Raw genomic sequence first — 24,637 nt, forward strand, 5'->3', positions numbered from 1 at the left:
AGTCCTGAAGTCCCTGGAGTCTGGGTGTACACGTAACGCTCTTACCTGCAGGGCTGGGACCCGCAGTCCAAGCCCCCGCATTCCAGACAGGTGGAGGCGGACTAGGACTGAGGAGGGGGCGGGGCCTCGTGGGGGCGGCAACCAGACACCAAGGCCCCGCCTCCCGGGAAGCCCTCTATTCTCGCCTTTCAGCGTCCCCTCCTCCCGGGACGCCCTTCCGGTGCCTTCCCTCCCCCTCCCTTCCCCTCCCCTCCCCATCACGAGAATTGCTTCAGGGACTGTAGTGGGGGACGGGGAGTGGGGTGGAGGATGGAGGATGGGGGAGAGGGCGAGGGAGGAGCCCAGAGCACTACGTCACGGTCAAGCCCAAACCTTAGTCCCAGAACCGCTCTGTGCTTTTCTCAGAGAAAGCTTGCAGCAAGACCAGAATTCCTACCAATTTCTTTTTTTTTCTTTTTCTTATTTTAAAGATTTATTTATTTATTTCATGTTTGTGAGTAAACTGTAGCTGTCTTCAGACACACCAGAAGAGGGCATCGGATCCCATTGCAGATGGCTGCGAGCCACCATGTGGTTGCTGGGAATTGAACTCAGGACCTCTGGAAGAGCAGTCAGTGCTCTTAACCTCTGAGCCATCTCTTTAGATCACCAAAGCCCCATTTTCTGAAAAAAATTATTAGGAGACTTTGGTATCTTTGTGAAAACATAGATGATAATACCCTTTCACCACAGTTCTGGTTAAGGAATTTGGCCTCGTGTGGCAACTTACTGGCAATTAAAACACAAGGCATTGGGGACGGGGTTTAGGGAAATAGCTCAGGGTCAGGGCCCAAATTTAGCTTTCCTGAGGTCCAGAAGGCCATCAACAGCACAAAAGAAAAAAAGTCCCCGGCCCCCCAACGTGTTATCACCTTGTGCATTTGCAAGTGTGGGGCTCTGAGAAAGAGTGAATGTTGGTGGAATATGTGAGCTGTTTGAAGACTCGGGGTTTCTGTTTTATTTTTGAAAAAATAATGGAGCAAGTCAGAATTTCCCGATGAGAAGTAAACACACGGAGATAGTGCTTAGCAAAAGATGACACGTGTCAGTGCTTCGTACAACTAGATTTAATAAGTTGTTATTACAGAAAAAAAAAGTCCAAACTACAAAGTTTAAGCAGTTAAGCGATAGCTTCGAGAGCTCCACGTTCAGTCACAGTAGCGAATCCGTACAAGCAGTATTAGTCCAAGCCCCAGGGCAGAAGCCGAGGAAGGGTTACCAGCAAGAACAATCCAAAGAACAGGTAGGAAAAGATACAGTACAGTTAAAATTAGTTGTTAGTTGGAAATCAAATACAGAGCTGTGAACATCTAAAAGTCACGTTCACTATTTCCACAGCGGAAATACAAATACCTAAGACTTTATACCCCCATAGCACTTTGTCCAGGAGCAGGCGTTCCCCTGTGCACGCACCCAAGCTCTTCGGGTCCCAGTGAACTACTGTAACCTCACAACGTCAGCATCCCTGGATCCACTTCTTGACCCATTTCGGGGTATAAAGTCAACAGTATCTCTTATAAAACACTCTGGTGGGAATGGAATACTATGGCAGCTGAGTTTGACAAGTTTGGTTATTATAAAAGAAAAGAGAAATGTTAGCAGACACAGCATAGAAACTAGTGAGAGAGGAGTGGTTCATACAGACAAGCCAGTTTTAACAGAAAGACACTTTTGCTATCACTAATCTGTGACTAACCTTTCACTCAAACCTTGCAAGCTGAGATGTCACAATACTCAAATATTCAGGTAGGAGCTTTACCCAGTTAAATGCCACTTTGTTGCTAATATAATAGATAAAATGAAAACTAGCAGTTATGTGCTAATTGCATAAATGCAGTTCACTGCATTAGCCCATGCCTTACTAACAAGCATCAAACACAAGATATAGGCAGAGACCTACGCAGAATCTATGCCACTAAACAATAAGCCCAGCTTCTTCTGTTCCTAATCATTTATTTGTAGTTAATGTAAAATTCCAACCAATAGGACCCGATTTGAGTTAAAATTTTACACCACGACTTGATCTAATCTATATATTATTTACAAAACTGAATACATAGAGCGAACCCAAGAGCCAACTCTGGACACACGCTAATCTGTTATTGATTAACCTCTCTCCACTTCAGCAGAACTAGAAGAGGCCACCAACAACCGGCAGAAATGCGCCATCTACCTAGAGCAAGTCCCTGGATGTTCTGTTTACACAACACCAGCTCTGGAATTGAGAGATGCCTCTGCCCAAGCTGCTTTCCCAGTGCACTCCAGGGGTCGGGGTTCCGGGGAGGCGGGAAGGGCGGTAGGGGCACTGGAGAAGCAGCAGCAGGAAGGCAGACAGGTCATGCACGGAGTAGCCCAATGTCACCCCAAGAAAAGGCAAACCAAGGGCGACATAGCAAAGAACAGATGGGGAGAGAAGGATGCAGCTAACACATAAACAGTGGTGACCCTGCTTCCCCAAGGCCTGCCGCCAGCCCCTCCTGGGGACATGTCAGATGAGGCATTCAAGTCATGCAACATACAAGGTGGGGTCTTCTCATACATGTCACCACTGTGCATGCGAGTGAAAGATCTGGGGAAAAGGCACAAGCTCATACACAGACAGCAGTTGGTGGTGGACGCACGCACACGCGCACACACACACACATGTTTTCGGGAAAGCACTGGACACTGCTGGTGAGCAAACTTCACACCCAGTGCTGCTCCAGGAGGGGTGACTTTGTTATCCGGCCACAGATTTGGCTGCATCTGGTGTTGTATAAACCCACTGTGACATCCTTAGAGACCTGTACTGTGACATCCCTAGTCTCACACTGAACACTGTAGTAAAGGAAAAGGCTTGTCGACATGTCGCACGTTCTGCTCATTCTGTCGTTTTATTATCCAATTGTCCGTTACAGTCCCAGTCGCTTTACAGAACCAACCGTTTCCACCGCTGACACTATTGTAAACCACATCGGCGAGTTATACAGAAAGCTCTGCGTTTCAAAAAACTAGACGCTTTAGTAACAATATTACAAAGGCTTTAGCTTCAAAAATAACCGAAAATGAAAAAAATAAACTTTTAAAGAATTAGCATCATAAAATTAATTTATTCCAAGTAAAAATACAAAATAATATTATGACGTTGACCAGATATGAAAGTCCCTCCCAGAAACAACTCTAGTAATGATTGAGAAAGCACTCCTTAAAGAAAATACGAAATAAAATGAAAAATATGTAAATATGTTTAATTTTTTTCTTAGCAAAAAATCTTTCTAAAAATAACAATGAAAATTTGTCTCAGTACAAAGGCTACGTCACTATTGAAAAAATACCAGCATGGGGGAAGGGCGCGTGAGCAGTAGAAAATGAGCTGAGTCACAATGTCTAAAGTCTGAATGAAAATAAGTCTGCAATAAAGATCTATGCCTTTTTTCTTTTCTTTTTTTTTCTATTTTTTATACAAACAGTACAAACAGTATTGCACGTAACAACAAAGAGTCGAGGTTAGTTACAGCCTTCAAAAAATCCACTAGTTCAAGTGTCCCATCGAGGAAAGGCCACAGCAGGACCTGTGTTACCCAGGGGCTTCCCAGTCAAGTTGCAGGGCAGAACACCTCTGTGTTTTTTTAAAAAATAATTTTTTGAAGGACCCTCTCTTTTAATATAACATTAAGAACTTGGGGGGGGGCACATTTATTTACAAAACAAAAGGGAACATGTTATAATTTAATAAACTAAAAAAGTTCTCTTTAAAAAAATACAAACAGAAGAACTCTTTCACAATCCTGGTCAGTCACACAATCAACACTTGATTATAAATATACAAATTAAGGGAAAGTAGTTTCCATCACCTAAGTCACAGCCCTCAGCACCAAGTGGAGTCTCTCTGACAGCCTGGTCTCTGTGACTGTGGCCTTCGCGTTACATACGCTGCGCAGTCTTCCGGCTCCTCTAGAGCTCAGGGTTATTTTAGTACATGAAAGAGGGGTGCTTCTTCCAAACATTTGCATCTCTCACATAATTAGGTAGATTTCTGTAGGTTAGATATGGTCTTTAATATTATAGTTATAAAGCTCTAACTTCTTCATTTTCAAAAAACACAAATAAGCATGAAAAAAATAAAGTTACCCATCTGTTAAATCATTTTCTTGCAGAATTAAATTAATATATATTTTCTGAATAAACTTACTTAGAAAATATCATTTTCTTTCCTATATTTCAAAATTGAGGTATTGCAAAAGAGCATGTCAGTCAGAAAGCATGCCTTTTTCCTTAAAAACAAACAAGCGAAAATCACCAGCCAGCCTTTGAAAACGTTCTAGAATATAAAAAGTAGTGCGTAACAAAAGTCCCATACAGATGAAAAGAAAAGTCAAACACAAACATAGAAAAGGGAACCAAACCAAACCAAACCACATCTGGGCTGCAGAAAGGCCATCATTACCAAAGGCCAGAGAAAACCCGGAAGGGAAGGGTTCTAATAGGCATCTTTTAATTCAGTAAAAAACTATTTTGTTTCTCCTTTTTTTTTTTTTTTTTTTTTGAAAACAAACTGTAGCTGGAGAGCCAGTATTCACAACTAAACACTGGGGAGGAAAAGAAGAACAAACTATAACAAAACCACGCAACACTAACTTCAGGACAGAACAGGGACATCACAGTACAAAGACACATTGACTTCAGTCTCCTCTGCAGGGCCACATCCAGTCAGATTGTCCCAGAATTCAAAACCAAGGAAGAAAGAATTAAAAGCTTTACAGACTCTTGCGATCACCATGCGTGTCTCCATTACTCTCTGCAGCCCAGGAGTGAGCCCTAAAAGAGCGTCCATGCTAGCGTGAGCAGGGCTTCACTCTAGTCAGCCTAAACAGGATACATCCAGGGAACTAAGTAGTTAACGCTCACAGAAGGCCCTGTCTGCTTTAGCATCACCCTCGAGTGGCCTCCTTAGCTCTGTGCCTCCGTGTCAGCCTGCCGGCGTGTTCTAGATACTGTGTGTTCTCAGTGTCTGTGAGCTGAGGTGAGCTCTTTGGCATTCTGGACGAAGTCTACAAGCACTCAGAGCTCATGTGTTAATAAACCACTGTGGATGGTCAGACATGATGTCTGACACAGAGGCGTGGACAGGTACGTTGGATCACAGTTAAGCACAGTCACTTCACTATATAAATAAATTGCACGATATGTAACAGAGCACCGCGGTACTTCACCTACCGCCCACGGGTTTGCTGCAAGAGCATCCTACACTAGGTTTTCTATTGGTTTACTAATGGCCGTCCTGTGCTGAGCCTCCCTGCACATCCACGCACCGAGGCATGCCTTCCTCCCAGATTACCAACTCTGTGCATGAAAAAGAAACCCTTTGTAAAGAATGAGTATTTTATAGCTTATATAGATTCTTGATTTGTGCATTGTGGAAGGTTTAGACTAGACATTGGATATAAAATTTATCGCATGCAGCAACCGCATTAAGTAAGCATGCAGTCAGGAACGGCGGCCTCCGATGGCGCTCTCTCTGGTCTCTCTGGTCTCCCTCCGGCAGCTGGCTCTATCCCGAAACCACAAAAGTGTGTTGTTGGGTTCTTGTTTTTGTTTTTAATTGATACCTTATCCTGAATAGAGTATTATGGTATCAACAATACCATTTTAATAGCAGCAAAAGCTATTGCAGCATAAATGTACATAACACTAAAAGATAACCCAAATCCTCAGCAAAACAAAATCGAACATGAAGGAAACGGAAACCCAACCTGTGAGGTATCCATACACGTCAAAGCCAGAGCAATGGCGGGCTTATTTCCACTAAGGGCTGGCCTCACTCTACTAACCCCACTACTGACTGCTGATCGTGAGGCGTTTGCTACAGCGGCCTCTCCGTACATGTGTGGCCTGGGGTAAGACTTGTCCTAGGGGGGACTCTCTAAGTCTTTGAAATAAGCATGTGCTCCAGTTCAAGACCAATCAGAGCAATGACAACACAACATCGAACACAGGGTCGCAGACGTCAACCTGACGGCTGCGGATGAGAATGGCAGTCTGCGTACTGTGGAGGTGACAGATCGGGTGTGAGAAATCAAGGTATCAGGCAGACAAGGTGTGAGTCAAAGTGCAATGGGTACCACACACACTCTGCGGTTCTGCGTTATACTGCACGCTGAGTTCAGGAAGATGACTGTAAATGATAATAATAATAGTAATAATAATAATAAAAAGACCCATTTCTTCTTTAAAAATCGAGAACGAATGCACAGATTTCCAGAACACCATGAGCCCTGAGGCAGTGCCCTCTCCTCCTCCTTGTGATCTACTGCAGTACTTGTGGCTGTGTCGGCCTGGGGCTCAGCTCCAGCGGAATGGGACCTGCCGAGGGCGGTCGCCTCCCTCCTTCACCAGTGGTTTGTGGAACTCACGGCCGGCTCGGGAGTGGATGCTGGCCCAGCAGTATTCACAGTAGTACTGCAGACAGGTGACGTTGGCACAGAAAAACGGGGCGAACTTCCCACCGCAGCGTGTGCCCTGACACTCGTCACACATCTGATCATCCAGCACGTACGGCTTCACCTCCACCTGGACCGGAAGATGAGACACAGGAAACAGGGTCAGCAGGGCCTTCTTAGCTCAGATGAGTCTGCTCATCCAAAGCTGTGTGGCATCACTCACAGCTCTGTGTGCTCGGCTGGATATCTGACGTGTAAATGGCACAGGCCACACTCGGCAGTGCCCCACAGAGGGGCCTATGAGGCTACATCTGACCTTGTACAGGACAGAATCTCAGTTCAGGACAAACAACATTCCAGGGAGAGAAACTGCTTCACACAAAGGCCACCAGCATGAAAAGGCATGCGTGTAAGTGACATTTGCTGGAGCCAAGCCTGCTGACGGGGAGATGGCAGGCTGCAGGGAGGCTTCCGGCATCCGTGGTGGTGACAAAGCTTTTGAAACAGTCCTGGTGCTATCCTGGACCCCATGGACTGCAGGGGTCCCGGGGACAAGGGGGCGGGGTCGTGCTGGGGCTTCAATGCAGAAGCACACTTCTTACAGGCTTTACCCTCACTCTCCCCATCACGGGGAACTAGAAGCTCCTCACAGCTCTTTAGGGAACATTTAATGGACCAAATGAAGCCACACTACATGACACGAGAGCCTTTCAAAACCGAAGAAGAAAATACCTGCTTCCTTGTACCTCTTTCCCAGAGCCTAGAAGAAAGACTGGCTTGTAAATTTCTTTATCTTGAACATCAGGAAGAATAAGCATGAAATCTAACCAAGTCCCTCCTGCACCCGTGCAGTCTTGCAAGATGGCTCAACTGTCTGACCACAGAGGCCTCTATGTGGGCATGAGTCAGGGAGCTCCCTGAGGGTGCGGGAGAGGGGAGGCAGGTACGGGGTTAGCACAGGGGCTGGAGATTACACTGTGCTCCTCTGTGGGCTAACTGCTTGCTGTGAGCTCCTGTCTACAGGTCTAGCTAACAAGACATGTTTACTTGGGGCCAGCACGAGAAAGTTCAGACCTTTGATCATCCAAGGGGAAATGTCTTTACTGCTGCCCATCCCATCCCATCCCATCCCATCCCATCCCATCCCATCCCATCCCATCCCCAGCAGAGGATTAAGTAGGGATTTAAAAGATCCCTTCTCCTCATCTCTGCATTAGGAATCAAGCCTCCCTGGGCTCACAGCCAGGCCACATCAGAAACCTGTTCCTCTCATCTGCATACCGGGAGGAAAACACCTTCCTACATTATGGATTCCCTAGGGAGGCAGTGAAGTGGATCGCAGGGGCACTGCTCCCACACAGCAGGCACGGCTGCAGCTCCTATGGCTTCCTGAGGCCAGGCCATCACTCTGCCTGGATGTGCTTAGCATCTGTGTCCACGTCTCCACCGTGTCCTCTGTTTTCTCTGGTTTGGTTCTCTCATGGATAAATGTCATCTTATTAGTCCATCACACAGGTCTTCTCCTTGGTCAAATGGCTCTGTACTGCCCACCAGGCTGAGTCTGGCTACCTCAGCCGGTCATTTCCTGTCTCCAGGGGCCAAAGCTGGAGCCAGTCTGTAGTTCGCAGGGCTCCCTTCTCTAGTGACTTCCCTAGCAGGCTCTAACTTACATAGCCAAGAGTGGCTTCAGACTCAAGATCACCATAGCTTACTTAGCCTCCTCCCACGCAGGTCTTCTCTGCCTTTGCCCAGCTTAAAAGCCACCTTGCACCTGCTTCCAGTACGCTGAAGCCTCACACCCAACGACACCAACCACTATTTTCTTTTCTCTCTCTTGCATAAAATCAACAACGTGTGTGTGTGTGTGTGTGTGTGTGTGTGTGTGTGTGTGTGTGTGTGCTGTATGCACTCTTGTGTGTTCAGATGCACTGCCCATGAGTATACAGGAAAGCTGGAGGAGAAGGTGGGGTGTTCTGTTCCCCACTTCATTCCCTTGAGACAGGTCTCTCCCTGAACCTGGGCCCCACAGGCAGTCAGTGAACCCAGTGAAACTCCTGTTCTCCCCACTGCGCCCAGTGCTAGGATACAGGATATTCCTGCAGGGATCCAAACTAAGGTCCCACACTTGCGCATCAAACACTTCTTACTGTGACATCTCCCCCAGCCAACCCTTTTTCCATGTTTTTGTGGTGGCTTGAACGAGAATGGCTTCCATGAGCTCGTATATTTGAATGCTTAGTTTTGGAACTAAACTGTTTCAGAAGGACTGGGAGGTCTGTCTTTGTGAGGAGCCATCTCCTGTTAGAGGAGGTGTGTCACTGCAATGAGTTTTGAGGGTTTTAAAAGCCCGGTCTCTCCCTGACGGCTGCTTGCAGATCAGGATGTAAAGCTCTCAGCTACTGCCCTAGTGCCATGCCTGTCTACTTGCCGCCATGACGATCATGGACTGACCCTCTAAACTGTAAGCCAGCCCCCAGTTCAACGCTTGCTTTTGTAAGAGTTGCTTGGTCACGGTGTCTCCTCACAGCAACAGAGCAGTGACTACAGCAACAGCACTGGTTTGGATTTTTTCAGACAAGACCTCACTATGTAGTGCTGGCTGGTCTAGAACTTGCTACATAGTACAGGTTGGCCTCAAAGTCTCAGCCTCAGAATGCTGGGATTAAAGGTGTGAACCACCATGTCTGAAATCAAAAATTTTAAAGTGTACAAAGTGTTCTACTGAATGTGAAGCCTTGACACCACATGACGACATTACCTAAGGTTACAAAGTGCTCCTGAGAGCTCAACTGGAAATCCAGTACATACCTTCTACATGTTTGTCTGTTCTGGACAGTCTACAGAAATGTGTTACATATGTGAGATATGTTTCATCTGGCTTTACTATGTTTTGAGCTTTTCTGCATGCACAGGGCTCTGACTCCCACCTGAGCACCACCACATCCCCACTGTACTGTGGAGGAACACTCACTTTTTTTAATGACTACGTTGTTTTATGAGCACTGCACGTTTTACCTGACTCCCACATTCTGTTCGATCATCTGCTGGGGACATGGGCTGTCTCTCCCTCTAACGTGCTGGGGTTGGTACTGCTTGGAGAACGCAGGCTGGGCCTTGTGAAAGCAGCTGTTTCCTGTTTGTGAGGGTGGATGCTTAGGGAAGGAGGCAGGCAGGCAGATAGCGTTTGATTTTAACTTAAAAAAGACTTATGTGTGTTATTTATAGATGTCTATGCATGTGTGTTTGTATGTGTACAGACTTCTGGGTAAAGCTGGGAACTAGCAGTCTCAGCAATTCTCCTGTCCCGGCCCTCCTTGGAGGTAGAATTAGGGGCACCTGTGCGGAAGTGTATTACGCAGGTGCTGGGATTCCAACCGGTCCTCACGCTGTGCGGCACGTGCTCTGAACTGCTGCTGAGCCACCTCTCCATTCAGGGTTTGGTTTCTGAGGAGCTCTCATGTTCTTTTCCACAGCAGCTATAAACTATTTTGTATTCTGATGCACAAAGTAGCAGGGCGCCGATGTCTACACCTGTGCCCATGATTGAGGCCCCATCTTTTCCATCTGCTAATGATTTAATTCTAAGGTAAGTGTGTGATCCATCCCTCTCAGTGCTCTTGGGACTGTGCAGGGCAAACCCCAAGCGCGGCCATGTACCTGTCCTCTATCCAGATCTGTTGTTGAGTTGGAGACTTCGTTATATAATCTGGATTCAGTCTGGACAATGCCTGCTCTATCCTGTACGTTGCCTTTTCAGTTTTTGGACAGTGTTCTTTGATACAGAAAAGTAGGTCAGCTGCACACAGCTCAGCTGAAAAGACAACACGATGTGACTGGAATGGCTTTCCAGCTACTCAACTGGCTTCCAGCTGAGCTTGGCAGAAGCCGCCTTTGTGAGAGTTTTGCAGGATCGAGTCTGATCTTTGGATCTTTGTGAAGATCTTCACACTGGGCACCAGTGATCCTTATTACAGCCACAGTAGCTCTCCCTAAGCTATACTGCAGGACAGGCCTTTCCCTTGATCTTGACTTAAGAGTTAAGAGGTCTTGACTTAAACATTGTGCTGGGCCAGGCATGGTCTCGTGGCATGAAGCTCTTGTCAGGTCAGGTAATACACAGCACAATGCAGTCTTTACTTTTCTGTCACCCCTTCAAACTGCTATCATTTCGAACACCTTCCAACTGCACTTGTAAGTTTGTGAATATTGTCATTTTTTAATTTTTACTTAATTAATGCCAGTCAGTAGGAGTCTAAATAGAGCATCTGCTTTTGGACAATACTCAAGTCTGAGAGGCCTTTCCTGAAGACATCTCCAAGCTTCTTCCACATCGGTGAGTGGAGCTGACTCCAAAGCCTCTCAGAGCACCTGTACGGAAGGCATTGATCTGAGGGTTTGCACAAAGATATGTCATGGAGACACTGTCCATGAAGGACACTGATCTTCAGATTGTCCCATGCCACTACAGGATCGTGGTTATTTTGTACAAAGTGGATTCATCCATGTGACTAGTGTTTATAGGCTCACTGACACATTGCTAATTACCAGCCAACATCACTATACAATGGAGGATAAGACACAACTCCTTCCTAAAATAGTGTTTGAGGCTACACTGGTGGCTCAGTCATTAAGATGACTGTCGGGGTTGAGGATTTAGCTCAGTGGTAGAGCGCTTGCCTAGCAAGCGCAAGGCCCTGGGTTCGGTCCTCAGCTCCGGAAAAAAAAAAAAAAAAAAAAAAGATGACTGTCACACAAGCATGAGAGGCTGAGTGTAGGTCCAGCACCCACGTAAGGGCCAGGCAGCAGTCATGTCCACAGGGAAGATGGGACAGGAGGCTCTTTAGAGCTGCTGCCTGCTAGTCTAGCCAGTGAGGCAGAGGGCTAGTGAGACACTTTCAAAAAAATAAGGTGGAGAGTAACTGACACCCCAACATCAACCTCTGGCCTATACACACACACGCACACGCACACACACATGAACATGTACACCCAAACAAAATAAAAAATAGTAAATTGAATCAGGTGGTGGTGATGAGCGCCTTTAGTCCCAGCACTTGGGAGGCAGAGGCAGGTGGATCTGACTTAGAGGCCAGCCTGGTCTACAGAGTGAGCTCAAGGACAGCCAGGGATACACAGAGGAACCCTGTCTGGAAAGCCAAAAACAAACAAACAAGCACAGTAAATTGAATCAATAACATAAAATAAAAGTTTCCTAAAGGCATTCCCAAACTTGCTGTGGTTTCTGCCATACCTCAACACCATCTGACTAACCAGATTAGCGCTACTTTTCTTGATAAAGAAATACAAGAGAAAAAAAGCTGTCAGTCACCTAAATCCCTTAGTTTTAGGGCATCAGTTCAGCCACGACACTGAGGACATCAGCCTGGTAGGAACTGAGCTACAGGTGTGCACTACCAAAGAGCCCAGATGCCCAAGGTCTAGGCAGAGCCAACCACACAAGCGAGTTGGCCCTCCATTTCCAGAAGGCTCAAGGGCACAGGACGTGAGAAGGACATATAGAAACAGTCAGATACACAGCCACATGGGGTGACTAGGCCCAAGAGTAATGTTCTCCTACAGGTAAGAAGAACGGAGGTGGGCTTTGAATAGGCAAAGACTGCAGGAAGCTAGTTAAGAATTGTATAGGGGAGGGGTTAGGCGGTTTATGGACAGGAAACTGGGAAAGGGAATAACATTTGAAATGTAAATAAGAAATACCCAATTTTTTAAAAAAGAGGAAAAAAAGAAAAAAAAGATTAGTAAACAGGAAAAAAAAAGAATTATATGGACCAAAAGAATGTCAGCTATCACAAAGTGATCTCAATGCTTGTTTTGTCTCTAACAATCAAAATACTGACCTCCCAAATTAAGTAGACAGATTAGGTAACTCTTAGAGGCAGAAACAAGTCTCTAGCAAAAGCATGAACAGGTGCGATGTCTCTCTCCCTGGGCTGGAAGCTTTGTAGCTTGAGACAAGGCACTGGTCCTGTCAGCTGCGGCGAGGCTGATGTTCTAAAAGCAACCAAAACTGTATGCCCTTGACGAGAGCTATCACTCAAATAGGCCAACCAGGTACCTGGCCATCCTGGGGCAAGTCAGTGCTTCCAGGTGGCTGGCAGGAAGCCACTTAAAAGCACAGATTACAGATGGTGAAGTGCAAGTGGACAAGCTGGGAAAAGAGGCCAAATGAGGCCATGAAACTGAACAGAAACCAATGTAATGCTGCCCCTGGTCAGAATCATGTTGGCAGGACTTGGAAAAAGGAGGAAGCCAACAAAAGGAGAAACTGAACCAACCATGAGATTTGCCAAAGATCTTAAGGAGGAGAGTGGGCTGGGGTGGGAGGTTAGCTCAGAGGCGGAGGCTTACTCCACAAGCCTGAGGACTTGAGGTGGGCGCCAACCACTCACATACAAGCCAGGCTGTGAGCCCAGTGTCCCCAGATACAGGTGGGTGGGGCAGGGCTCTCTGGCCAGCCAGTCCAGTAGAGACAGTGAGCTCTACGTTCAGTAAAGGATTTGTCTCAGAAAACAAAACAAAGCAACCCCCCCCCCCCAAAAAAAAACAACCCGTGTTAGAGACAGGTAGAGGAAGACACCTGAAGAAGGCCTCTGCCCCTGACACGGGAGTACACCACAGAGAGGAGGGGAGGAAGTCAACGATGTGGAGTCACAGCTATGGAAGGCCACAGAAAGCTACTCAGAGCCTCCCTCAGGTCCGAGAGGACACTGAGAGACAACAGCACCTCTGTGCTTAAACACATCAAATACAGATTCGGCAAGAGAACCTGGGTCCTCTCAAATGAAAAGCACAGCTCTGAAGTGGGGTCCTCCACCTTCGCCTGGCCTTGTAACCACCCTGTGGGGCGAGGTGCTGGATACTAGAGTCAGGGGTGTTTGCCATCTAGGGGCTCAGAGGCCAGGGAAAGAAATGAAGGACCCGGGCACTGCTGCACACTCACTGCAAACACAAATCTGAACCAGACGAAGAGAAAACTAGCTACACTCCTGGTTGGAGCCACGGACTCTCTTCATTCTGGGAATCCTACTTGGAAAGGACATTGTCAGCGGGACCAGACTCCCGGGAGATCCTACATGGTGCTACCAAAAGGATGGCAGCTCTGGGAAGAGACAGCTACAGCATGGCTCGAGATGGCTCCAGCACTTCCAGGACTGAAAGTACAAACTTTAAGAGGTAGGCGGATCTCTATGAGTTTGAAGCCAGCCTCACCAGCCCAGGATATACTGTGAGTCTCACAGACTTCTCACAGTAATGTAAACAAGCTTTAATATGTAAAGACAAACACAGTAGTATAGACGTAAGCTAAGGAGAGCTCAGAGCAATGCCAGATACAACTCAACATATCATAGGCAGGACATACATTAAAAGGATTGTGAATATGGGAGGAAATCAAGGTGAACAGCCCTAAAGTGAGATGCTAGAATACATTCTCTGGCCAATAGAAGGAATCCTGAGTTCACCATCTAAAATCAAGCTCTGGAGGTGGCTCTGTAGCACGGGCACCTGATGCCCTGGCAGAGGACCTGAATTCTGTCCTCTTCTGGTCTCCATGGGTTCCTCGTTCATGTGCCCACACCCATGTACAGATATACACTCAGACATATAACTTAAAGTAAAATGAAAGAAGTTCCTGAGGTCTGAACAAACTTAACATCTCAATAACCAATTCCGACAGTGGCCATTTAAGCAGTACAGCTAGGACCTTTAGTGCCGTGACAGGACCCATTTAGAATGGGGCAGGTCAAGTCACCTCCATCAGAGCCACACATGGAATTTCCGAGGTAGAGACTGGTGGGGGTTGGAGGCCTATAGGGAGGAGGGGCAGGTAGAAACACATCGGAGTCGTTAAATGCACTATGTGTGGGTTTGACACCTTAAGTTTAATGTAGTTGGAAAGTGTTCAAAAGTTAAAAATTAAGGAACTGGCCACTGGCCTTAATATAATTAGGGTATTCCATGATCAGGCCATGAAAGGCCCCTGGATCACTTAGTATGTCATTTCCTATCACCTGGAACAACATGTCTTCTGGGAAAAAAACATAAACAAAAACATTTAATGGGAGTTAAACACAATGGGGGTTTTAACACAATGCACTCAAAACTTGGCTTGAATCAGAGACTTAATCCAGACCTAAAAATCACACAGCCTTATTAATACTCCCACTGGTTACCACGTCCACCCAGTGCTACTGCAGGGGCCCTGCTAGTAAGCTGGCCAGGAATAGCTAAAAATACCACTGTTTCAACTGTCTGTGAGCTGAAATCCCACAGTCTAAAAAGTGGATGGCAGACGCCTAAGCAATGAAAGGGATGATGTGCAAACAGATTCTTGCTAGCCACAAGAATCACCGACAGCCTTCTCGGTTCAGCAAATTCACTGTTACTAACTTTGGAGATGCCTGGGAGAGACTGAAAAAGTCCACATGCGGAATGGTTTGGATTTTATTTTCTTTTGCTTTATAAAGGATAATTCTTACCATTTTTCACAATCTCAGGTACTAGAAGTGAAAGGTTTAAAATGATCCTGATGTCATCTCCACAGCTCAAAATGCATGATCACACAGCAGGGACCAATACCTCCTCTATGCTTTATGGGGTGTGGAGATCTGTGAGGTCTTTGGCCTGAAGATCGTCACCCCTTTAAAAACAGTACATTTGAAAAATTCACTGTGTAATGGGCCACATCTGTGGGGTTGACTGTCTCCTCCCACCACGGGGTGCCAGGGATGGACTCAGGGCATCAGGCCTGGAGGTGGTCATTTCAGGAGACATAAGAGAGAGCCCAGCTAGCAAAGCCCCGCACAGCATCTGGGCTGCTCCTGCCTGGCTTCTTCACGCTGCCTGGGAATGTCCTGCCTGGCTTCTCCACGCTGCCTGGGAATGTCCTGCCTGGCTTCTCCATGCTGCCTGGGAATGGGACTGCCTGGCTTCTCCACGCTGCCTGGGAATGGGACTGCCTGGCTTCTCCACGCTGCCTGGGAATGGGACTGCGGGGTGAAAATAAATCAGCCAAAACCGTACCACGAGGATGACAGTGACCAAGACATTGGGTTCAAGTCCGTGAGCCAGATGATTGGCACAGTGTAGGCAGAGCACTCTGGCTGAGCTGACTCAGGCCTGTTTCCTTTACCCTAGTGGGCCTTTATACCAGCTCTTCCAAGCACTCACCAACGGATAGACAGCTGGCTGACACCACCCACCTCTAAGTGTGGAGACCCTGTGCGTTGTGCTAAAGCAAACGCCTAGGAGAATGACCATGGTCTTTTTCTGACTGTCACCCCGTAAGCCACTCTACACTCAAATATGAGCTGAAGAAAGAGATTGTTTTGATGCCGCACCTCACTGTGCTGGTCTCAAAGTTGTGACTCTTTTGCCTCAGCCTCCTGAGTGGCTGGAATTATAAGGCCTGTGCTACTATGTACAGCAAGAAGAACATATTAATCCTGATTAAAACAGGGTATTCACATTAAAAACGACCACAAGCCCTGAGACCTGGAGAGACAAGGGAGAAACCAAAGTTCACAACTCGCAAAGAGAGCCTTGACAGAAAGGCCCCACACCATTCCAAAATCTCACTTGATTACACAAAGAAGTTCCCTTTAAAAAGACTTTCTAGGGGGCTGGCAAGATGGCTCAGCAGTTAAAAACACGGACTGCTCTTCCAGAGGTCCTGAGTTCAATTCCCAGCAACCACATAACCACATGGTAGCTCACAACCATCTGTAATGAGATCTGATGCCCTCTTCTGGTGTGTCTGAGGACAGCTACAATGAACTCATATATATATATATATATAATATTTATATGTAGTAAATATTATCTATAATATATAAATCTTAAAAAAAAAATCTTTCTAATCAATGGCTGTGTGAGCCTCAGTGTTTCCAAAGGAGCCCAGGCTGCACCAGGTCCTGGGTTTGGGGTGCTGATTCCTCCCCAGTTAGGTACAGGTGCAGCGATAGCCAGGAAGCTTTTAAACCAGAGCAGAAGGGACAGGTCCCAGCAGTGAGACAGGAGCACAGACTGTCACAGGTCCCAGCAGAAATCATCTGAAACAAGTCATCCAAACCCTCAGACCTCTTGCTAGTGCGTCATTTTATATATTTGGCCAGGGACAAACTGTAATGTCAACACTGCACTTAGTATGGCGACTGGGTCATCTTAATCTTCGAGAAGCTAAAAATACACTGCCTCTTCGCTCCCGGCAAAGCCAGGCTCAGTACGTTTCCAGTAAAGATTAAAGGCATGAACTACTTATGGTGCTTGTGAAAGAAAGAGGCAAGCGACAGCATCGCACGAAAAGAAAGGGGGTCGTTCTAAAGGAGCACGGAAGCATGCAGTGCGAGGGCTTAGCTGTTACAATGCTCTTCAAACCAAAGTATTTTTAAAAAGTTCCCCAATTTGGTTAATTGAAACTCAGTGTCTCTAGCCCTCGATACTAAGCTAAAATAGTAAAGAAAACATTATTTGTCAATGGTACTTTAAATTGTACTTTCTTAAAGAAGATGTCTTAGGGGTTGGGGCTGTAGCTCAGTTGGTAAGGGTACGTGAACAGCACACAGAGAGTTCTGGGTGTCGTCCCGCACACAAACTGGGTACAGCGACACATGCCTGTAATCCCAACACCAGGGAGAAGGAGCAGAAAGGATCAGAAGCTCAAGATCAGCCTTGGCTACAACCAAGTGTGAGGCTGGCCTGGGACAGATGGGGTAGATGGGGTTCTCCAGGTCTCACAGAGAACGCAGACAGAGGGACTTGTTGGGATGAGAGTGAATGAGAGAGGGTAGCCATAGTAACATGTAATACATTACATACATGTGGGCCAGAGATAGCTCAGTGATTACCTATGTGCACTGCGCTTCTAGAGGGCAAGTTCTATGTCCAGCACCCACATAGGACAGTTCACATCATACCCAGGTATGAAATCATCCAGGAATAAATTAATTAAAAATAATATGGAGCCAGTTTAGATGCCTTAGAAAAAAGCACCGGATAATCTCAAGTAACCAAAGAAAAAAGGTAAGTTTTAGGACGTAGCTCCATGGAGAAACTCATGCCTGGCATTGAAGAGGCCCTGTGCCCAGTGCCCAGCAAAAACAAGTCATATCTGAAGGGCTATCAACTACACCTTCAATGTCCTGTCATCACAGACGCCCAGGACACCCTGGCCTCACCCAAATCGTCTGTAGCTGGAAAGGCTGGGGCAGGTGAAACACTTGGAAGGGAGGGAGGAAGGAAAGGATTGAGAAGGGAAATAATCAACTGTGTATGAAACTGTGTTCTTTTTTCATGTAATCTGAACATGAAAGAAGAAAAAGTTGAAAACAGTATTTTCCTACATTATTCTCCATACACAATGTATCTTAGAAGATCCTATGCTAAAAAAAATTGTGGCTATTATTGAAATGTCACAATGAAATCATTATATGTTATATGCTAATTAAAAATTTAATTTATGGGTTGGGGATTTAGCTCAGTGGTAGAGCGCTTGCCTAGCGAGCGCAAGGCCCTGGGTTCGATCCCCAGCTCCAAAAAAAAAAAAAAAATTTTTAATTTATAATGGGGAATATCTGTGTGAAAACTTGCCTCTTTCTTAGCTGTTTACAATGAGGTTAACATGTAAAAGATTCTAAAATGTTCTGGATAAACTATACACTAACTACTTTAAGCAGGCACTTTCAATTTCTTTTGTTCTTTTTTTTTTTTTTTTTTTCTTTTTTTCGGAGCTGAGGACCGAATGAGCTAAATCCCCAACCCCTTCAATTTCTTTTGATGCTTAGATTTTTAAACAAAAGATTTTACTTTATTTCTTTTCTTTTTGTAAATGTATTTACAAATGTATTCTTTTCTTTTAAAATGTATTTATTTACTTATTTGATATTTTATTTATTTACATTTCAAATGTTGTCCCCTTTCCGGTTTCCCCTCCAAAATTCCCCTATCCTATCCCCTCTTCTCCCTGCTTCTATGAGGGTGCTCCCCCACTGACTCCCACCTCACCACCCTGACATTCCCTTACACCAGGGCATTGAGCCTTCACAGGATCAAGGGCCTCTCCTCCCACTGATGCCAGATAAGGCCATCCTCTGCTATATATGCAACTAGAGCCATGGGTCCCCCCATGTGTACTCTTTGGTTGGTGGTTTAGTCCCTAGGAGCTCTGGGCAGTCTGGTTGGTTGATATTGTTGTTCTTCCTATGGGGTTGCAAAACCCTTCAGCTCCTTTAGTCTTTCCCCTAACTTCACCATTGGGGTTCCCACGCTCAGTCCAATGGCTGGCTGCGAGCATTTGCCTCTGTATTTGTCATGCTCTGGCAGAGCTTCTCAGGAGACAGCTATATCAGGCTCCTATCAGCAAGCACTTCTTGGCATCAGTGATAGTGTCGGGGTTTGATGTCTGTATATGGAATGGTTCCCCAGGTAGGGCAGTCTCTGGATGGCCTTTCCTTCAGTCTCTGCTCCGCACTCTGTCCCTGTATTTCCTTGAGACAGGAGCCATTCTGGGTTAAAAATTTGGAGGTGAGTGGGTAGCCATTCCTCAACCAGGGGCCTTGTGTAACCCCTGGATATGGTCTCTACAGGTTCTGTCTCCCCATTCATTGTTGGGTATTTCAGGTAATGTCATCCCGTTAGGTCCTGGGAGCCTCTTGCTTTCCTGGCATCTGGGACTTTCAGTTCAATTTCCTTACCCTCTCTTCCCATACCTGATCCTGCTCCCCCCTTTCTCCTTCCCCTCCTGTCTTCCTCCCAAGTCCCTCCCACCCTCTACCTCCTGTGAGTATTGTGTCCCCTGTATTAAGAAGGACTAAAGCATCCACACTTTGCAAATCCATAGACTCATGCATGTTTCATGGAACACACTTTAGGAAATGGTAGATTAGGAAAGCTAATCATAGTGACATCCTGAGTAGGACCGACCTGCCTTCCCAGAATCCTCCTGCTTAAAAACTGAAAATCAACAAATTTGTACCTCACCTGAAATTTGTGATTCTCTTTATTATGCAAAATTCTAATTATAGCCTTTAATGAACAACTCCCAGGTGCTCTCTGATACCAACCGTAGCAGCCCCTCTACACAGGGTTTCTCTCTATAGCCTGGCTGTCCTGAAACCTGCTTGGTAGACTAGGATAGCCTCAAACTCAAAAGATTCTCCTGTCTCTGCCTCTCAAGGGCTGGGATTAAAGGGCTACCTACCACCGCCCAGCTTTTTATTTTTTTAAAGAATGTCTCAGTATGTCAAACTCACTACATAGCCCAGGCTGCTTTTAAACTCCTGACTTTCCTGCATTAGTCTCCCCAGGATCATATGAACCTAATCAGTGGTTTTCAACCTGTGGGTTGTGACCCTTTTGACAAATTTCTACTCCAGAAATATTTATGGTTCATAACAGTTATGAAGTAGCAATAAAAATTATTTTACAGTTGGGGATGGGGTCAGCACAACATTAAGAACTGTATTAAAGGGCTGCAGCACTAGAAGGGTGAGAACCGCTGTGCTGGACAAACACACAACTTCCTAAGGAATCTATGGGCCTTCTGTTTTGTTTTTGTCTTCTCTGTTTTACTTTTTCAAGACAGGGTCACAGGTAGCTCTGGCTGTCCTGGAACTCACCTGGTCGACCAGACTGGCCTTGCACTCAAGAGATCCACCTGGTTCTACCTGCAAAGTGCTGGGACTAAAAGTGTGCACCACTACCGCCTGGTGGGACCCATGACTTTTAGAGTTAGGTTTGAGCCTTTAAGATTTATGGACAACGTGAGTTTGAAGAGTCTTTGGGTCCTAAAGGGCAAGGGAGGTGGCTCTGTGGGAGTTCCCCATCCCTAGCACTGCACAAAAGGAACAAGCAAATGACCAACAGAACACTAGACCTGAGACAAGCAGGGTGGCCAAGCGGCCTCCTAAGCTGAAGCAGCTCTGCCTGACTGGCTAGGTACCTTAAGGAACTTTCTGGACATCTAGTCTTCCCTGGTGAAGGTCAGGCCTATCGTTAAGTCCAGATTTAATACATTATTAAGTGTCAAAGAACACTTTCTGATACTTTTAAGTAGCAAAATCTAATTTTTTATTACTCAAGTGAGAATCTTAATTAAGCAGAAAAGAGAAGCTGAGGAAGGGGTGTGTGGTGGACAGACAGACATGCCAAGGGTCAGAAGAGGGGGATTTCTCATTTGGACTATCTCCCAATCAGCACCAATCATTAGATCCCTCACTGACGCATGCTCAGGGGTCCACTGCACGCACACTCAGAGAAAACCGCAGCTACTCTAAAGACAGTCCCTGCCCCCGTGGGCTGTAGCCTTCAGTAGAGTAAGTGGACTTTAAGCAAAGTATGATTTCCTTACCCTGCTACTCAGTGTCACAAAGGTGAGGATATGATGATTGTGGGGAACTATGAACGCCAATGAGCAAATGATTACTAAAATTACAATGATGGTGAGGTCTGAAGAAAAGGTATTAGCCAGATAATTGGAGGTTTGATCCTGAGAAAAGGAGAACAAGGCCAGCTATGGCTGTCAGGATAAGGAAGGTGGCAAAGAAAGGCAAGTGTGTAGTATATGAAGGGTCAAGGACAGGTTAAGGTTTCTTGTCTTTGTTTGTTTTAACCTTCATCCAAAAGGCAGCAGAATGTAACCAAATGGTTTAAATAGAGAAGAGATTTAAATTATGAGCTCATTAGAATACTCCAATTGCTTTAAATGAGCCACAAGAGGTGGCCAATGACTGTAACCCCAGCACCTAGTAGTCTGAGGCTAGAAGACTGTAAGCTTGTGGCCATCCTGGGAGGTCCAGTCTCAAAGCAAAATGAAAACAAAAATAGAAGAATGATTTAGATAGACTATGAAGAAGAAACGCTATTCAGTGAGACACAGCCCATTCACTCTAATTATTCTATACACAATCAAGTTCTTTTCCTGCACTAGAAACTCCCTGTACATATGTGTCAGAGTCGAGAAGACCAAGGCATGGATCTGTATGGACTACCAGTCACGCCCACTAGTCCTGCTAGTCACCTGCTAGTCCTCTTGTGGCTAGACATGCCACAGCAGTAATCACTGTCATGACGATGTAGCAACTCCTTTAACACAGGATGCCAAGACACATCCACCACAGGGCTCAGTAGTGCCTGGACTACTTTGTTCCTGACTCTGAAGAGCACAATTAACTAAGCAGGGTCCTCCCCTGATGAGCAAGTGAATCCAGGGGATACAGGAAGTGTGTGCCTGCTCCCAGTGTACCTGACACACAGCTGATCCTCTTGCCACACACACAAGGTTGGATGTGAAAATACCTCTGTAGTCTGAAACCCATCTTGGCGACAGGTGCATAGTGGTACAAATAAACTAAAAATATTTGAATTCCATTCTTCAGTAGATATGAATGTCATAAAACAGCTAAATAAAACTGTTATGAACCACCTATCCTCAGAGATCGTAAGATTAAAGGCTGACTGATAGGAAAGCAGTGTGAAGGTGACAGGATTGACTGTTTCAGTGAGTATCAATACTGACATGTTTTACAGAAATACACCAGTCAGTAATTCTCTTGAGATGGCTGGGAAAATAAATCTACCAAGGTAATGTTTCTCCATAAATTACTCCATCTAGAATATTAATCCTAGCAACATAACAATAAACAAATATATATTGTCCAGAGATGTCTTTGCTGGAAAGAATGTCGGAGACACAGGCTGTATCTTTACATTATGCACACATTCTTCTAATGCACCTTCACTGATGGGAGCAGACCCCACGCGCAGACTCTCAGGTGCCACACTTAATGAACTGTGACGCTGAGGGCCAAGCACAGCTGCTCTGTGGCTGGCCTCCACCATTCTTCTCAGGGAGCAAGCAGTGCAAGGGGTAAAGGCTGCCAACAGAAGGGGAGTGGCCCTAATGTGCCATGGTCCCACTTGATCTACATTCATACAGCAAAGGAAGTCATGGAGGCTGATGCTATTTAAAACAGCCAGGGCTCAAAGGCAACTCCAGGGCTCATAGAGGAAGGGAGGACAGAGCAGCACCTTCAAATCTGCAGGAGCAACACAAATGGATTCTGGGTAGTGGTAGCCACAGGATCATGACTTTTAGCACAAGCTTTAGAAGCTTTATTATGAGATTATTGCTAAAACCCTGGAAGGATTATTCAGGAAAGATGTTCAGAAGTCTCCACACTGTTTAAGGAAAAGACAGTGGAGTCTTTATATGGTGGAAGCTCTCTAGAAAGCGCAAATTTAAAGTTTGGTAGAAAGATGAGTAGAAATAAAAGTATGGGGGCTGGAGAGATGGCTCGGCTGTCAAGAGCACCTGACCGACTGCTCTTCCAGAGGTCCTGAGTTCAGTTCCCAGCAACCACATGGTGGCTCACAACCATCTGTAAAGAGATCTGATGCCCTCTTCTGGTGTGTCTGAAGACAGCTACAGTGTACTCATATATAATAATAAATAAATAAATCTTTAAAAAAAAAAGTATGAATGAGCATAAAACAGCTGAAGTGTTCTAAGCTATCAGGCTCACAATGTCAGAGACAGGCAGTGTGGCTGTGTTCAATGCAAGGACAGACAGGGACATAATGAAGTGGGGGGATTTTAATGTCTACAGGTCAACAATGGGGAAAGAAGTCCAACTCAACAAGAATCCAGGCCCCCACTTCTCCCAGTGAAGGAAATGGTCTTCATAAGGGTCAGGATGGATGGGGCTCCAAGAGAAGGAAGAGCCACGCAGGGACTCAGCCACTCTCAATGATTCCCAAAGCTCCCCCTTAGATGACTACTGGAGACTGACTACCCCCTTCTCACTTACCATCCTCAGAGGGGAATGAAGAAAGCTACTATCATACTGATGAGAATCTAATGTTATTGCCCAGATTCACCAGTGGTAGGTGGGATTACTCTATCTGAAAGTAAATGTCTCAGATGTCCAAATGAACAGGCATAAGCAGGCAGGTCCCCAGAAACAGTAGCAGTAGTTAAGAGAACCTCCAAAGAGCACCATGTGTGAACTATTGAAAACCTCAGACTTGAACCAAGCAATAGGTCCACCCTGGGGTGCGTCAGAGACGCTGTGCCTCTCTCTGTGCAGCCTAGGCTTGTGTGAGAATTACTGTTAGGAAAAAGGAAGCTTGGGTACTTAAAAAAACCAGGAAAGTTGAATCTTTATTTTTCTGAGTCTTCATGAACTCAGAATGTCTCAAAACTCTCAAAACAAAACAAAACATCCACTCCCACTTATTCTCAAGGAGTCCATAGAATATTTATTCTAATTTGGTCAGATACATGTGCTAACAAGACAGACCTCTTGGCATGGTTAAGATGTGCCAACTGGTGCAGTAATGCAGGACTGTTAGGAGAGTAAACAGTACTTTCTGGTTGAATCTAAGGCCCACTCCATAAAATGGAATTCATAACCTGTGGCTGAATATTCTGCTAAACAGACATAGCTATAACTTGTCCTTCAAGTCTTATCTTTATACCCACTGAGAACTGTATCTGCCAGTCCTCATCAGAGAAGCTTCCTCTGCAGTGGATGGCAATTAACACAGAGGCCCACATCTGTCCAGCATGCAGACACCAAGAGACTATGTAGTGCTCAGCTCTAAATGGACATCTGGATCATACTCCCAAACCCCAAAGCTCAGAGGTCATCACAGAAGAGGGGCAGAAAGATTGTGCCAGAGGTGGCGGTATCTGTAGTGAGACAGTATGTACTGGGCACGTAGGCCATCGCACACGTAAACTCACAGTAGCTGTGACTTATGTGCACAAGAGCCACAGATCAAGCCAGCCAAAATCCCAACATGACGGGGAGGAGCCTGTGAAGCCCCACCCCAGGCAGAGCAACCAGGGACAACTGCTGGCTGCTGTGGCAGTGAGAGCCACATGGTCTCTGACAGGCTATACATGCTGCAGAAGACGGATCATGCACACAGCCAGCACTGAGTGAATGCAGTGGGTTGAAAAGCAGAGCACATGAAGTTAGGGGGGAAAAGGTTTGGAAGGGAGTAGGGGAGGAATTGGAGAGGTGGCAGTGGAAGGTGACTTTGATAAAAGCATCATTATAATGCTCGTAAGTTAAAATGTATTGGGTAGGGCTGGAGAGATGGCTCAGTGGTTAAGAGCACCCGACTGCTCTTCCAGAGGTCATGAGTTCAATTCCCAG

The 24,637-nt window shown here is 45.9% G+C and overlaps 1 protein-coding gene across 39 annotated transcripts in view; it reads right to left on the reverse strand.

Annotated features, from left to right (window-relative positions):
- Positions 1-1,088: 1,088 nt before the first annotated feature.
- Cpeb3 (cytoplasmic polyadenylation element binding protein 3) overlaps positions 1,089-24,637 on the reverse strand; it is a 182,007-nt gene continuing 158,458 nt past the window's right edge. For 28 of the 39 annotated variants that reach the window (XM_087565015.1, XM_087564971.1, XM_087564911.1 and 25 more), the window contains one exon: positions 1,089-6,588. In XM_087565015.1, the coding sequence (XP_087421141.1) occupies positions 6,361-6,588 (228 nt within the window). In that variant the 3' untranslated portion in view covers positions 1,089-6,360. The remainder of the gene's footprint in view (positions 6,589-24,637) is intronic. The other 11 variants (XR_015628522.1, XR_015628515.1, XR_015628521.1 and 8 more) reach the window with 2 other exon arrangements.

This window comes from Rattus norvegicus, chromosome 1 (assembly GCF_021556685.1).
Source record: "Rattus norvegicus strain SHRSP/BbbUtx chromosome 1, alternate assembly SHRSP_T2T, whole genome shotgun sequence".
Lineage (NCBI taxonomy): Eukaryota > Metazoa > Chordata > Mammalia > Rodentia > Muridae > Rattus > Rattus norvegicus.